At 44.8% G+C, this 16,505-nt stretch overlaps 1 protein-coding gene across 3 annotated transcripts in view; it reads left to right on the top strand.

The window, feature by feature from the left end:
• The window catches only part of KIF5C (kinesin family member 5C), a 123,371-nt gene extending 111,022 nt beyond the window's left edge, over nucleotides 1-12,349 (top strand). The window contains exons 24-27 of one of the 3 annotated variants that reach the window (XR_012646350.1): nucleotides 1,851-2,067; nucleotides 3,545-3,651; nucleotides 10,338-10,533; nucleotides 12,091-12,349. Coding sequence is in view for 2 of the 3 variants with exons in the window: in XM_075000720.1 (XP_074856821.1) it covers nucleotides 1,851-2,067; nucleotides 3,545-3,648 (321 nt within the window). In the remaining variant the exon portion in view is untranslated. Of the gene's footprint in view, nucleotides 1-1,850; nucleotides 2,068-3,544; nucleotides 3,656-10,337; nucleotides 11,873-12,090 lie in introns of those variants that run through there. The other 2 variants (XM_075000720.1, XM_075000722.1) reach the window with 2 other exon arrangements.
• The last annotated feature ends 4,156 nt before the right edge of the window (nucleotides 12,350-16,505 follow it).

The raw sequence follows: 16,505 nt of genomic DNA, 5'->3' as shown, positions 1-16,505 counted from the left end.
TAAGTGGTTGTCCGACTAACTAAAATCATGCCAGATTATGGAGTTTGCTGGATAAGAGTTACAGATTAGAGAGGTTCAACCTGTAAATGTTTCTATTTTACATTCTTCCAAGTCACATTTTAGTAGATATTTTTGATGGATGATTTTGTAATTTACCGAGAAAAATTACTTATGTAATTATCCCAGGATAATCTGTAGAAGGTAATTTACACCAGGTATTGTTAGTTAGAAATAATGCTTAATTTGCTAAAATACCCATGCTATTTAGTTCAAACTCATTGCATCAGAAATAATTCTGAGTCTGAGTTGATTTTCTGTCCTTGAAATATTTGACTACTGAATGCATGTGTCATGAACACATGATGCTAGACAAAATGTATATTTATGTCAGTCTAATGTGCTTTAGTAATTGTTTGGGCAAGACTTTGTCAGTGTGTTTGTGCAACATTTTAAGAAGTGAAGTAAATCATTACCTTTTAGTGCCCTTTTACATGGGGACTAGAGATGAATAAAACCCCCTTTTGTGTGAACACACATCCCTCATTGGGCCTTTCCCTTTGTTCCCCTGGTCATCTCTGCTGCTGGCTTTGTGACTGTTCTTGCCTGTCTTTGGATTGGTTTGGGGGCATGACCTATCTTACCCATAGTGGCTCCTATATTGAGGGAGAAACCAGGAACTGACAGCAGGGGAAAGTGGAGTACAGTATGGAAGAGAAGATGTAGGATTCTCATTGCAGGGTAAAGCCTGGCTCCCTGCAAAAGTCTTGAAGCTGGCCCTGCTACTGGCAGACAGAAACCCATCCTCTGTCTATGATGGAATGCCCACTTGCTTCCAGTAGTTCATCTGAAATGACAGAAAACTGTTTTCCCAATGTATTAAATATCTGTGTGTAGTCAGTGTTCCAACGGTTAACAAATTAATTATTAACAGCAATGAAGGGTCCTGTGGCACCCTATAGACTAACAGAAAAGTTTTGAGCATGAGCTTTCGTGAGCACAGACTCACTTCATCAGATGCTGGTCTTGGAAATCTGCAGGGCCAGGTATAAATAAGCCAGAGCAAGGGTGGGGATAACAAGGTTATTAATTATTGTTTGATTACCCTTTTCCCTTTGAGTTTTCAGCAGCTGCAGGCTGATTCAACAAACTTTACATTCTAAGTGAGAGAGGCCCCATTTCACATGCATTGAACCACTCATGGTGGTACAGTTCAAGAAGGAAGTGCTGAAGACAGTCTAATACATGAAACAGTTTTGTTGTTAATCGCATGAAGTTTAAGCATACGGAATACAAAGAGCATCTCTAATTTGAGCTTTATATCAATCTGGGCAAGAAGTTATGGATTATTTTATCTTTAGAGAACAAATCTGCCTAAATTCAATTTCAAAGACAGTACTAAGGTATACAAATTAAATGCAGCTGTTGCTGATAAAAGCTAGACTCTTGATTGGATTTTATATCCAAAACTTCTGTTACTGGATTTCTCTTTGAATTGTTGTGTAGCTCAAAAGTTCATTCTCTCTCTCTCTCTCTGTCACCAGCAAAAGTAGGTCCAATATAAGATATTACCTTACTCACCTTGTCTATCTAGTATCCAGGTTCCAAAATGGCTGTTAGAACACTTCATACAAAACTTTCAGATTTTCAGTGCAAGAACAAGGGAGTACCAGGCCCTAAATGGTTATAGTTGGTGGTGGGGGAACCTCCTCTTTCTGGTGTAATTTGGATTTTTTTCCTGTTAGTACATTTCTGTAAGCATGACACTGAAATCTTATATCCCTTCATGACATTCACAAGACGACACAGCGTTGCAAAGGGAGTAACTTCATTTCTTTGTATTCCTGCTGCAGTTGGTACGTGATAATGCAGATCTTCGTTGTGAGCTTCCTAAGCTGGAAAAACGACTTCGAGCTACAGCAGAGCGAGTTAAGACTCTGGAGAGTGCACTGAAGGAAGCTAAGGAGAATGCCATGCGGGACCGCAAACGCTACCAGCAGGAGGTAGATCGCATTAAAGAGGCCGTCAGAGCCAAGAACATGGCAAGGAGAGCACACTCTGCTCAGATTGGTAAGGGCATAAAGCAAGTGGACTACTGGACTGTTCATCAACTTTATATGCATCTGCAAAGTTCTGTGACAGTAGAAGGCATCCGGGGCAATCTGTTGATTCCCAGCTGTGTTTCGGCAGTGCAGCCTTACTTGCAGGAAGGCACTTCCATGGCTGCTGGGCAATGTTCCCTCAAATCTTTTTCATCCATGTGCAGAATACATTGTATGTGCACCGAGTCATTTTGCATGTGCACCACCAGTAGGAACATAAAACCTCGCTGTGGGCACTCTGCCAATCAGCTGGGCGGCATCAACATTTCTCCTGACTGGCTTCACGAGCACCAAGCTTACAGGGAACACTGGTGGCAGGCAGTGGGGGTCTGGGGAAGGATAAGTCTCTCCAGACCTCTGTTAATGCTCTTTGCCACAGCCTCAGGGTGGGGCTACAGCCAGGCTCAGAGCTTTTCCAGGTGGGTCAGGCCTAAGGCCTCCTCCAAAATGCTCTGAGTGGCCTGGGTTCAGGGCTCCTCTGGACTGCTGCTAGCACTGGAAGGTTGGCTGAGGGGGCTCAGGGCTGCTCGGACACCAGCCAGGAAGTTTTGAGTGGCAAGGGGCTAGCCTTCCAACACAGGGGCTGTGCACCCTGCCCATGGGCACTTTGGAGACTTCACCTTTTATAGAACATATCACACCTTCAGGCTAAAGCTCTTCAGATATTTGTTTACTGATTTAAGCAATCAATGCATCTTGTGTAGTTCTAGTAATCTTTCTTCAGTGGGATTGTCTTTGTAAGTTAACCTCTCTTCTATTCCCTTTGTCCTCGTCTGTCCTCTTTTCCAGCCTCTCACTTCCGTACACACTTTATTTTAAAATCTAATGTCTGGGCAGCATGGGGATGCCTAGCATTACCAAGACAGACTGTGCGCACAGCCATGTTTAAAGTAGAATTACTTGTGGAACTGTTTTCAAATCTTGTGGTAGAGCAATGCCAGTGGAAGGACCATATTTTGGATGGTGAAGCTTGTGCGTTCACACCAGAAAACCAGAGGGGGGCAGCAGGGAGCATATAGACAAATGCTTTTATTCTGCCTCCTCCAGAAAGTCCTCAAAATTGCTCTGTCATTTCTTCCAGGAGTGCACAAGTGGGAGGGGAGTGGACATATGCAAGTGCCGGACTGGCTGTCCCATGCAGTGGTTACCATGTAGTCTTCCCCACTCAGCTGCATGGAAAAGCAGAGTGTATAAGCTGGTTGTATAGAGGGATAGTCCCCGACCAGAAAATGGGCAAGTGATCATCTTTGTAGCATGTATCAGTGGGCAGAGTGAGGGACGTTCTGTCATTTTCCCTACAGCCAGAAGTTGGCCCAGACTTTCATAGCTGACAGGAAATGCCTAGAATAGCTACTTTTTAAAACCATAAGTCATGTACGGGAGCAGAAACTGAGGTACAGTTGTTGTGATGAGTGCTAAATTGTGTTTTGATTTTCACGCTACAGCCAAGCCTATCCGCCCTGGCCATTACCCAGCATCTTCCCCAACAGCTGTTCATGCTATCCGAGGAGGAATGTCGAACTCCAGCTACTACCAGACTATGAAATAAGCAGTAAGTAAGTTGAAAGTGACTTTTACATCTGTTGCTGTTCAACATTCTTGTTTTTTTTGAAAACCTTTCAAGGCTTTGGTGGGGAAGCTATTTTTCTGGTGGTTTAGTTGTGGAGAACAGCAATAACCACTATAGTGGGCAGGAAGGCACTGTCCAGAAGAACACTTCGCAAGCTGCTGGATTCGATTCTGTCCTTTCTCATTATGACCAGACCTGAACAAGAGCTCTGTGCAGTTTGAAAGTCTCCACCACCACCTAGGGTATTTGGCAGGATGGTCCTGTACTTGGGATGCCAAAAAGGCATCCCTTCATATTTTTTTAATTAATTGTCCTGTATTTGGGCCTAATTGTCCTATATTCGGACCTTCTCCCCACGGACTTTTTCCACCACCAGCTGAGCCAGGTGCAGCTGCTGGGCTGGAGAGCATGTAGGTGACTTCCCTGAGCCTCGGGGAAGCCAGGGGAGTGTGGGCATCTTCCATTTCCCCAGGGCAGGCTGGCAGCTGCTGCTTCCCCAGGGCTGGCAGCTGCCCCTCCCCCCATATTTCCCTGCCCTGTATTTGGGACAGGGAGATATGGCTGCCCTACCACCACCCCTCCACACCAACAGAATTTGATTCAATAAAAAGGTATTTCCCCACCTACCTTGTCTTTCTGGAACCAACATAGCTACAGTATGCAAGCAGCCATCTGGCTGTGGATGTTTTTTATGTAAACTGAACGGTTACCACAAAAATAGCCTGAAATATGGAATGTTCAAAACCTAAACCTGTGTTGCATTGTGAGGAGTCCACGTGTACAGTAGCTGCCCCTGCAAATATGTTTTGGATAACATAATGTGCCCGCTGTGTTTGCAGGGTTCCTTGTATTTAGAGTAGAGAATGCTCCAGGTTATCAAAGAGATAATGTTATGTAGATGAAAAGTTTCAGGGGAGAGAGAGAGAGAGAGAGAGAGTGTGTGTGTGTGTGTGTGTGTGTGTGTACACACATGTAGAAGCAGGCTATTCAGGGATTTCAAGGGTGGTAAAGATTTCACTCCATTCAGAACTTGAGTTTTCACAAGCAAATCTTATGCCATAAGGGAGACCACTTGAGAGGTAGAGCCATTTGGTAGATCATTCCTGTATCAAAACAAGCCTAGGCTAACACAAAAACAGGGAGTGCCACTTGTAAGCAGTGGCTTACCAAAGGGGAACAAAGAGCAGCAATTTGGAAACTTGGTAGGATTTACAAAAACTGGTGTCTTATAAAACTCCTTTATGAAAAGTATTCTGTTCCTGAAGCAAAATGGAGGAAGGCGAAATTAGGCAATAGTCCTTTGATTAGCTTTGGTTTTATCTGGTACTGAAGAGAGATGCTTGTAATTCTAGACAGCAGGCAAACAGCAAATTTCTCTGTCTGTGTTAACCTTACACAGCAATGTTCAGTTTCTAGCACTACGTGCTATAAAACTCAATAACATGATCAGCTAGAGCACTGGTTGTTGTAGTAAACAGCAGGGATGACAATGTGTCAGTGGGGTGATGCCTCAGCCACACTCTGCCATTTACTGGAGAAAGGGGATGGATATTGTCCAACATGTTGAGTTGAGATGTGTTCAGGAAAGCAAAAGGGTAGTTGGGCTGTTTGGATTAGAATTCATTGTGAAACAATTTTGTACTTTTGCAAAAATACGGGAGACTTGGAAAAGTTTTCCCATGCCAAATTGGGATTCAAAGTCATAATGGCAAATGTTCACAAACAAGAAACCTAAAAACATTTGAAATGTCTTGTTTGACCATTTTTAATTAGCAGTTATGATCCAGAAAACCAGAATTTTTTTGTTTTGAAATGAAACATTTTAATAACTTCTAAATCTATTAAGTTGAAATATTTTGTCATCAAAACTAAATCTTTGCTGTGAAAAAGTTGTTTCCATGATTTGGCACTTTCTGATGGGGGAAAAAAATGTTTTAAGTTTTTTTAAAAAGAATATTCAGCCAGCTTTAGCTCACATATTATGAGTTACATAGTAACTTGGTGGTGGCAAAGATCTTACTGCACTGTGAACAAAGGGAGGAATGGCAAAACTGCTTTTGAGGAAGTCTGTTGTTTTTTTTTCTATAGGCTCATATAATACAAGCGGCAGTCAGGATCCATATTAGAGGCAATTACACTATGTCAAACAGTTTTAATATGATATCTGCAGGATGGGAGCATCTTTAATGTGGTTTTAACTGATGTAGTTTTATGTCTTTCTCTGTAGGTGTACTTTTGCTGCCTAACATAAAACAATTGAAAATAGTTTGCAGATGTCCCAAACCCTGGGGGAGCAGTGAATAATGAAGAGGCCAGGGTACTAATATGGCAGGGGTGTGCAAAGTGGGTGGCATGCGTTTTGTAAGGGGTATGCAGCGCTGTTGGCTTCCCCCCACCTTCCATGGCTTCTGCTGCCTCACCAGCCCTCCGCTTTCTCCCATGGATCCTCTGCCATTGCTGTCATCAAGGGAAAACACACGCACACGCACCCCTCTCCCCCCTTTGGCTTGAGTCAAGCGGTGGGGGCAGCTGGTGATTTCCTGGCTTTGTAAGGTGCCCTCCTGTGGTCCTCCCCTCGAGTACCCCTCCTGCTTCAGGGCACCCCTTGGAGCCTCCCAGCATGGGAAGTTGTGACTCTGAAAAGGAGTTTGGAGTTATGGATACTCAGCGTATATGAGGTCACAATGTGGTGGCATGGATAAAAAGGCTGTTAATAACTCGTGTCCATCTCCTGTATAGCATTTTTCATCAGTAGATCTCAAAGTGCTTCACACAGGGAGGTCAGTGCCATTATCTCCAGATTACAAATGGAGAAACTTAGCCAAGAAGGTGAAGTCACTTGACCAAAGTGTCTCAGTGGGCCGAAAGGAGAGCCAGGAGCAGAATACAAGTCTTAGTCCAGTGCTCTACCCACTGAGACATACTGTCTGCTCCACAGTGTGATCTGTGGGTCTGCAAATGGGGAAATAGTGAGCAGGCACAGGAAGGTTATAATATCTCTTCATTATTGATGGAAACTGGATAATTGTGTCCATTTCCTTGTCCACAATTCAAGAAGGATGTTGGCAAATTGGAGAGGGCTCAGGCAAGCCAATAAGAATTACTAAAGGTTTTGGGGAAAATGCCTTTACAGTAGATTCAAAAGACTCTCTTTAGTCTATTATATAGAAGTTTAAGGGGTGACGATCACAGTCTTAAGAGTACCTATATGGGGAATGGAATTTGGTAATAGAGGTCTTTTTCCTTCTAGCTGGTAAAAATATACCAGAATTCTATGGCTAGAAGTTGAGCTGGATAAATTCAGACTGGAACTATGGTGCAGATTTTTATCAGTGAGGATAATTAACCAAGAGACAGCTAATCAAGGACTGTGGTGGATTCTCCATCACTGGAAATACTAAAATCAAGACTGGATCATTTTCTAAAAGATCTGTTTAGCTGGATGTGAAACAAATATTAATCCAGGGAAGTCCTATCTTTTGTGTTTAGGTGGGAGATCAGAGTTGGTGATCATAGCAATCCCTTCTGACCATAAAAGCTGTGCAGCTTAATCCTTTAACCAGGTTGCTGGCTTTAAATATTTCCTCTCCTGTTTTCTCTGCTTTGACTGCTCATTTACCTCCATGTAGAGCTTTGATATGTTCATGTGGCTTTCTCCCCATGTAGGAATTAGCCTCTGCATGTTTTAGATGGTGGTTAAATATTCCAACTCAGATGAAATTTGAAGTTCATACATTTTTAATTGATTTATGATCACTCCTTGAATGTGAACCTTGTTAAAAATATTTGTTGAGAATCTTGGATGTCCTGTATTTGTGCACCAGGTGGAGCCAGTGTGATGCTCGTGGAAATGTTTTTCAAAGGAATTGCTTATGAAGGGAGGAAATGTGGTTGGATGGAGGGCCCCCGCAACCCCTTCTCCCCTTTTACATGCATGACTACTTCACAGATTTGTTTCCTATAAAGACTGGAAATTCCTAGCCATCTGATTATCTCCCATTCTCAGCAGATTCATCACCTTGAAACTCTGGGAAATGTCATGATTGCTGCTGGAACAGTGCGCTGCCTTCACCTGGTTAACTCCATGCCGCTGTTGATGTTAATAACTAAGTTTTGTACACACATTATTGGGTTTTTAAATATTTTCCTGGCAGATATCAATTGAAAAACTGTTAGCTAACTTGTCGCGACCCTGAGTCTGTTCTATTTTAGTCAATTCTACTAGCTCCAGTGGTACAAATTCTTACCCAAAGCTGTGCAAGGAATATAACTAGGTCTGGACAAAGAAACAAATTTAATAACAGCTTTTAAAGAAAGTGAATGAATAAGACAAACTCAGGGGTCTGACTGATCTTGGAAGTGTGTCTGTAAATGTTCATGTTGTTGACTTTGAGCTGAGTGCTGAAGGAGAGTGGGAGAGGGGAAAATGTAGCAGTTCCTGTTTGGGGGACGTGACCCTAGCAGTGTAGCACTATGGCCCTTAATGGCTGCTTTGTGGCTTTTAGGATGGGGAGAGAGAGGCGCATCCTGATTCTGCTTTTTTTTTTATAGTTGGGGCTGCACCTGCCTCCACAGTTGCAGGAATCAAAGGAGCAGAAAAGTGACACTGAGCCCAGCTGTGGTGCATCTGAGCCAGGGAGGGCAGAGTACAGGAAGCCAAAGTCTTTCAAGACTCTTGTTCACAAATGTCCATGTTAGAGAGAAGCTTAGTGAACACAGACATATTCCCCAAGCCTTTCAGTTTGCTATCAGCACTCCAGCAAGATGACTCAGAAATGCCGACTGGCAACTGGGAAATCATTTTGTATCATTATCTGGTTAACGAGCATGTTGAGATGTTGTATGAATGTCTTCACTGTTCAAAGAGGCTTGTTGCCAGCTCTTCCCACTTGATATTTGCTGAAACTTGCATGACACCTTAGGTTGTAAGAGGTGGGGAAATTCAAATGAGAATAGTTTTACGGCAGAAGTCATGTCACTCCATGGGCTACTGAAGTTATTAAGCAATCTGTGTTGGGATCTGTACTCATGAAATACTGTGTAAGCATAGGCTAGTCATGTATCCCTGTGCCTTTTCCTAATCCTAGAATTTATGATATGTTCCCAGCACCTCCCCATCCTTGTGCAAGCTAGAACACTATTTAATCAACCAATAAAACACCTGTATTAAAAACTGCTCTGAGTAGTTCGATAGAATTTACCAGCAGCATGAATAGAAGCTGAAATACTGTCTGCATTTGTTTCTAATCAAAAAACTAATTGTAGTGTTTTAGTACTGAAAACACAAATAAAATGTTGGCTCCACTGACTTTTTATTGTATTTGGGATAACTGCATTTTATTTACAATAACAAACTTATCAGAAAAAGTGAATAATTAGATTGCCTGGGAGCAAGACTTTAGAGAAAGATCATTCACCCAGTATTGTTACAATGAGGCATGCCAAAAACATTAAATATGCTGTTTAGTGATAGGCAAATGAAAAATAATACAGGAAGTTTAGTTGTGATTTCAAATAAAATATTTATCTTGGAAGCCAGTTCTTCCAAGTTGCTTTTTGTGAAATTATTTTAATGTACTTTAAATAGCCCCCCTCGTAGCTGGCTGTTTATATACCTTGAACTTTATTTCCTAAATTTGTGTTTCCATTATTTGAAGTGGATAAGAAGCATAAAAGTTGCATGTAGATATATACAAGCTGATGAGCATCTCTGTGTTGACATACATCGAGGCTATGTCTACACTGGCCATTTCGAAGATTACTAATGAGGCACTGAAATACCTGTTGAGTGCCTCATTAGCATGCCACCAGCCATGGCACTTCAAAACTGTCGAGGCTCGTCCAGACGGGGCTCCTTTTTAAAACGACCTCACCAATCTGCTGATAGGAATAAGGGGATTTCGAAGTTCCCAGGATCCTTTTGAAAAGGAGCCCTGTCTGGATGAGCCATGCGGCAGCAAGCCGCAGCAATCTCGAAGGGCGTTTTGGCATGCTTAATGAGGCACTGAATGTGTATTTCAGTGCCACATTACTAATCTTCGAAATGGCCATTTGCATGGCCATTTCAAAGATTTGGGCTACTGTAGACATGGCCTGAATCTTTTGATTATATTTGAATTTATCCACATTCTGCAGTCGTTACAAACTCCTTGCTAAATAATATATAAACAAGTGGGCTTGGTATGAAAGAGATGTATCTACCTGAAACCACCTATAAATACATCTCATTCTGAAATAGTACATGTCTATTGTTACAATACCCTGCAATGGATGGAAAGCCCTATTACATATTTGAGGGGAAAGAAAGAAAAAAAACAATTAAGTACCATTTGATTTTAAATAGTCCATTGGCACATATTTAAATAAGGACACCCTATTATATTTCAGGTGGAAAAATAATTTTCATTATGGATACTGAGACCTTTGCGTTGTGCCAACTGTATACTCTTGGATTTAAAACAGATGAGAAAAAAATCTGTCTAAGGCCCTATCTGGCAAACATTTAAAGCATGTTTAACTTGAAGTTTGGATAATCCCATTTATGATAATTGGACTACTCCCATGCTTAAAGTTCTTTATGTGAATAATGTGCTTACAGGATTGGGCCCATGAATGTTCCCTTGCTGACCTAAATGTTCACCAACCTTTTTTTCCTCTTCTTTTGACAGGTCAGGCTACACTTAGCATGTTAAAGACTGTCATTAATTCAATGACTTTTTTCCTTCAACTTGAGCTGCATCTTGTCCATCACGTGCTTTCTACAGCCAGCTGCAATGGATTGTTTTCAAATACTCTGAGCTTCATAGACTCTCCATGTGTACAGAAGCGTGTTCAGCTCAACTCTTCTTTGGAAACATGTACAATGTATGTAACATATACATCTAAGTAAAAATAGAAGGTTTGCCATTCAAAATATTTTCCTCTGACTTCATTTTACTTCTTGGCATTGGTTAGGCTGGGGCTTCTCTGCTGACACTGATGCCTTTGAAGTCCTCTGTGGCATCAGCAAATCCTGACTTCTGGCATCAGAGTTCATATTCATTGGCCAAGTGCCATCAAAGGCAGGTGATAGTGTTCTGCTATGACTGATTTACTGTACAATATACATATTATTTTATATTTTTAGGGGTTGAAAATGTGCTGCTATATGATTAAAATAATGTAAACACATTTTCTGAGGTAAATTTCCCTGCAGAAGCATTTTTAATATCCTGGTGAAGCCTTTGGGCCTGTATAAAATATCCCTTACTATCATATCTGTTAAATGTCAAACTATGGGAAATCTGTTAGATTTTGAAGGTTAGTGGTCACACAAACTATCTTAAAATTATCTGATCTGCCAATAATTGTGGGTATTCCTTGAAAGTGAAGGCTAGACATGAGATGGAAAGTGAGGTAAAAACTCTGAGAATTTCAAAACACTGAAGAAATGTTGTCTTGCAAAAAGGTGAGATGCTTCCCCCACTCTCATCATGTTTCTGGCAAGCCCTGATATGCTCATAAGAAATGGGAGCTAATACTTACTCTTTTGGGGACCTAGAGAAAATTCTGTTGAGTACTCCGAAGAGAGGATGGGGGGACCTTTCTCAATTGTGTGGTGGAAAGAGAATTGAGAGAGACAGCATGTGTTAAGACACCTTTATGCAAGGGAGAAGATTGTAAATACTTCAGACTAGGACTTGATGATATGCAAGTCTGCCTATGGATAACTTTAGCTCATTCAATCAATGATGAGTCTACTTGCCCTTTTGTGATTCTCTACTAGTGCCAGATATGAATTTTCAGTCTTTTCTGCAGGGAGCATTGGACTCACCATGTAACAGCTAAGTTAACAGGCAAAAGTCAAAGCTCTTATACTGGATACCTGCTGCTTGTTTTTCACACACGCATAGCAAGCTAAACTAGCATTACAGATTTCAAGGTGAATGAAGCAAGAATATAGCCCTTTTAGCCTGGTTTGCTGTTTATTCTTATTTAATTTTCAGATTAATTTTGATGTTCTGAATTTTTTCTGTGTGTTGGTAGACATACATTTTAAAATTATTTAACCTGCTATAGAGAATAGCTCAAGATTCTGAATTGACTTCAGATATTTATTTCTACAGAAATTGTTCAGAAATCTCTCAGTTATAGTACGGTGTACTGGATTTAATTTATTTTTTAAATGTTGCACTATTTGGGGGAACATTTTGTTGAGTGTTTAATAAAGACAGAAAATTTGCATAATTTTGTACTGTCCTAGGTTACATCTCTTTAAATATGGTCATGGGCATTGCCTGGAAATTGAACTGTGAATTGCTATTGCTGGAAAACACATATGGTGACAATTTCAAACCCTGTGATACCTTAATAGTTGTGTGTAGCTGAAAATTGTGTTAACAAGTTATCAACGCTTTTTCTTTTGTTTCATTTATAAACCAGCTGTCTTAGGCTACGGTTACACTACAGCCATCTGTTGACAGTGGTCAACGTCGGAAGATATTTCCTGGCAAAACCCCTGTCAACACATCGCAGTCGTCAAGTGACTCCAACAGAGCGAGCCTCTCTTTCAACAGAAAGCGACCACATGCCTTGGCCACTTTCTCAACAGGATGTGGCCCTGGAAGTCCCATGCACAGGCTTGTTTGGCCAGGAAGCCCTTTCGGGCGCTCTGGCCAGTTGCGCTGTTAAAGACATCTGCGAGGCGCACACAGTCTACGCCTACATGCTGCCCCCAAGGGAGAAAAAACAGGGCAGAGTCGCAACATGGACCAGAGGCAGCCCCCAGCCTGGACCCTCAAGTCCTGCTCCCTATCCTCATGGACAACTTTTGCCTTGTCTGAGGGGAAGCGCTGGACCCCGAGGCTGGTGAGGATGCTCCTGTTGTCCCATGTGCCCTTGTTCCACTCCCCAGATGCCACGGCAGTTGTGGCAATGCAACACAGTGAGGACTGTGGGGAGCACATAGTCATGGGGGAATGGGACGACAACCAGTGGCTCCAAAACTTTTGCATGAAACGGGACACCTTTCAGGAGCTGTGCACCTGGCTCGCCCCCACACTATGGCTCCAGGACACCCAAATGCAGCCAGCCATCACCGTAAAGAAGCATGTCTCCATCGTCCTGTGGAAGCTGACCACCCCGGCTAGGTACTGCTCAGGGGTTAACCAGTTCGAGGTGGGGAAGTGCACTGTCGGGGTCATCCTGATGCAGGTAAGTCACTCCTGGGCTGCAGGCTTGTTGTGGTGGGGAAGGGGAAAGGATGGGGTTCCATCCAAGGGGTGCCCCTGGAGCGGGTATGGGGAATTGGGGGTGAGCCAGGGAAGCCCCATCTCCAGAGCCCGGGGCCACTCCATTCTCACAGAGACCTGTGGCTGTGGCCAGTGGGGGCCACCACACTGGTGAGGCCTTGGGAAGCAGTCAAGGGAAGGCGCTGGGGCCAAGGCTGCCTTCCATGGACCCTCACATGTGCATGCACTTTCTCCCACTTTCTGGTGGTCAGGGCTACCAACAGCATCCTGCTGGGGAGGCTCATCCAGCTCCATGACCTCGACGCTACTGTGGCCGGATTCAACACACAAGGATTCCTGAACTGTTTTGGGGCAGTTGATGGGACGCACATCCCAATCTATGCCCCAGACCACAGCGTGGCATGCTTCATAAGCAGGAAGGGCTACAACTCTGTCATCCTGCGGATCCTGGTGGACCACCATGATCATTCTACTTTGGGCAGGTGGGCTGGCTGGGTGCATGATTGCCAGGGTCTTCAGGAACTCCGGCTTTTACCGTAGGATGGCGGAGGGCACGTACATTCCCCCACTGCAATGAGGTCATGGGAGATGTGCACGTGCCCCTGTGCACCATGAGAGATGCTGCCTACCTCCTCCTTCCATGGCTAATATGGCCATGCACTGGCCACCTGGGCCAGTCATGGGAGCTGTTTAACACCCGCCTGAACTGGGCACGTCTTCTTGTCGAGTGCACTTCCGAGTGTCTGAAGGGGGGTTTTTGCTGTCTCGTCACGTGCCTGGACATGGGGGAGGACTGGTTCCCCGCAGTGATGACTGCTTGCTGCACCCTCCCTAGTCTAGTGGAGGGGAAGGGGGACCTCTTCCTCCAGGGTGGGGGTGGATGCAGACCGCGGCTATGAGCAGCTGGTCACGCCCTGCTGAGTGGACGGGAAGGGGTCCATATCAAGGAGGCACTGCGGGAAACATTCTCCAATGATCCCACTCGGTATCCCTGACGGGGGCCTGAGGCTCACAGCTGTACACCATCCCCACCATGACCCCTCCCTTCGACCTTGCCCCACTCTGCCCCTATAAAGAGTGATGCAGCTGTGGGGAACTCAGCCTTTTTTACTTATGAACAAGATGTGTGTGTGTGTGTGTATGTGTTTTAAAAGCCACTAATGCAAATTATGTGCACCGTGCACTTACTGGTAACTACATACAGTGAGGGGTGGTTGGGAGAGGGCACGTGAACACCTTTTTGGGGGGTTGGCATGGGGGTGTTAAAATAAACATCACTAAACTAAACCATGTTGCATGTGCCCTAATTGAAGAGTGTGCACGAGGGGGTTGGGGTGGGAGGGGAGATGTAGGGTGCTTCAGTCTGGGGAGGGGGTGGAGGGCTGGGAATCCAATGAGGAGCAGGATGCCGAATGGCCTCAGACACGGGATCCACTCCCACTGCAGTTTTGAGGTCGTGGCTGGGCTGGGTTGGGGCTGGAAGCATGGGGAGGTATCGGGCTTGTGGATTTAAAGCAGGGGGGTGGTCAAAGGAGCAGGTTTAGCTGGGGCAGTGGGGGGGGCCTGGGGAGCCATTGCCCACTGCTGCGTCCCTGAAGGACGGTATGAGGACTGGAGGTGCAGGGAGGAGAAAAATGCGTGGGTGGAGACTGGGTGTGAGGGGGCCAGGCGGGGAGGGGGCATGGGAGGATAACCAGGGGCAGCGGGGACAGTGGGTGGGTACGCCTGGGCCAGCATGTCCTCCCAGATGGTTTGGCTTGTGTAGTCCTTGTCAAGCATCTGGCCCCAAGCAACCTCCCACCACTCAAGGGCCCTCTCCCACTACTCCTGGTCCTCCCGCAGGCGCGGCTCTCATAGGTGGTTCCATTGGACCAGTGCGGATGTGTAAAGGCGCAGTGCTTCATCCCTGGGGGTGTGGTGGGAGCATCATGCTTGGGCCCACACTCATGGTTGTGGTGGCATTGGTGGTCTGTGGTGGGTGGGGTGCCAGTCCTGGAGTTGCTGGCCCTGGCAATGTGGGGGCACTGGACAGACCCTCGAAGGTGCGGCTGTACAGGAGGAAAGCAGGAGAGACACTGAGTCATTCCCCATCCAAGTAGTAGCGCAGGCCCTCAACACACAAGACGGTGCTGTCCCAGGAACATGGCCATATGTGCCCTGCACAGCAGGCCCACTGAGGCATGGGGAGTGATCTGACTGCTGGCCCCCTCTGCCCAATAGTCTAGTGGCCCCAGGTGGGGGGTCAGGCCATGGGAATGTTGCCACATGGGTGGTGGACAGGCCAGGCACAGAATGGCCCTCCTCAGGGTCCCTCCTCCCATGGGGCTGCCAGCAGGCTGGCACATGTGAGGGGAGCAGCGTCATGGGTCCCAGCGTGCTTCCCTGCTCAAGTCTGGGTCGGCATCATCTCCCAGCTGAGGCTCCTCTGGAGCGTACGGTTGCTCTGGCTCTGGCTCCAGCTCTGGGTCCAACTGGTGTGGGGCAGCCACCTCAGCCATGTCACATTGCTGCACTGTCAGGCCACTTTCTCCCTGAGCAGCTGGTGGAGCTTCTTGTAGTAGGGACAGCTGGATGTCCCTGCCCCAGGCCCAGACGTAGCCCTGGCAGAGCTCTTTCACGTTGCCCTGCACCTGCTCCGTGGTGCGGACCAGATGGCCGCGCTCTGCTAGGGTTTTGGCCAGGTGCACGTACCTAGGTGCATTCCTGCACTTCGTACTGGGGTCCAGAATTAAGGCCTCATTGCCCCAGAGGACAATGAAGTCCTGGAGCTCAGAACCTGTTCAGGAAGGAGCCTGCTTTTTTGACTCCCAGGGTGGTACCTGGGACCCTTGAGGCATGTCCCGCGAGGGTTTGGGAGGCCTAGCACATGGTCAACAAAACCCATGTTGTGTGTGGCCGCTCTGTGAATTTTGTTGACAAAACCAGGGTTTTGCTGGCAAAACTCCCTAGTGTAACCGTAGCCTTAGAGAGGAATGTCAACTTTTAATTACTGTTGTTTTATGGTACATCAAACATTTTGTATTATTTCTTCATACACTGAAGTCCTGTAACTGGACTACTATGAAATATTTTTCCTGTATCCTTGATTTAACATCTGTCAAAGCTGTATTTTAAAATTTCTTCTAAGATGTTTTTTTTAAAAAAAAAAAAAAAAAAAAGGGAAGCACGTTCTGCATCAGAACCAAAAGCAAAATCATTCTGTTATGTATGAAACAGGTTGATAGTTATTTTGCGCTTCACTGGTAAGTTAGCTCTGATGTCTGATCATGCTAGTGCTGATCAGCCAGTCAGTCCATCTAGCTTAGATCATTTAAATGCCTCAGAGTTAACTTTTTAGATCCTGCCTAGGATAACTAATCACTGAGATGCTTCAAATACTGTAGTCTCCAAAATCCTGAACATTTACATAGTTTGAACTCATGATTGTGTTGGTATAATTTATACTGCTGCTGGTATCTTCCATTCTTTAAGACTATTTTACGTAAGGATTAATTTCATTCTACATAATTTTGCATTCAACATATTTTTTTTTACAACTTCCAGGGTATCTTACATATCTCTTCCACAAATACAAACCATGCCTCTGATACTCAAGAGTTCAAAAGC

The sequence above is a fragment of the Carettochelys insculpta genome, chromosome 8 (assembly GCF_033958435.1).
Source record: "Carettochelys insculpta isolate YL-2023 chromosome 8, ASM3395843v1, whole genome shotgun sequence".
Lineage (NCBI taxonomy): Eukaryota > Metazoa > Chordata > Testudines > Carettochelyidae > Carettochelys > Carettochelys insculpta.
This window is presented reverse-complemented; position numbering and strand designations above follow the sequence as displayed.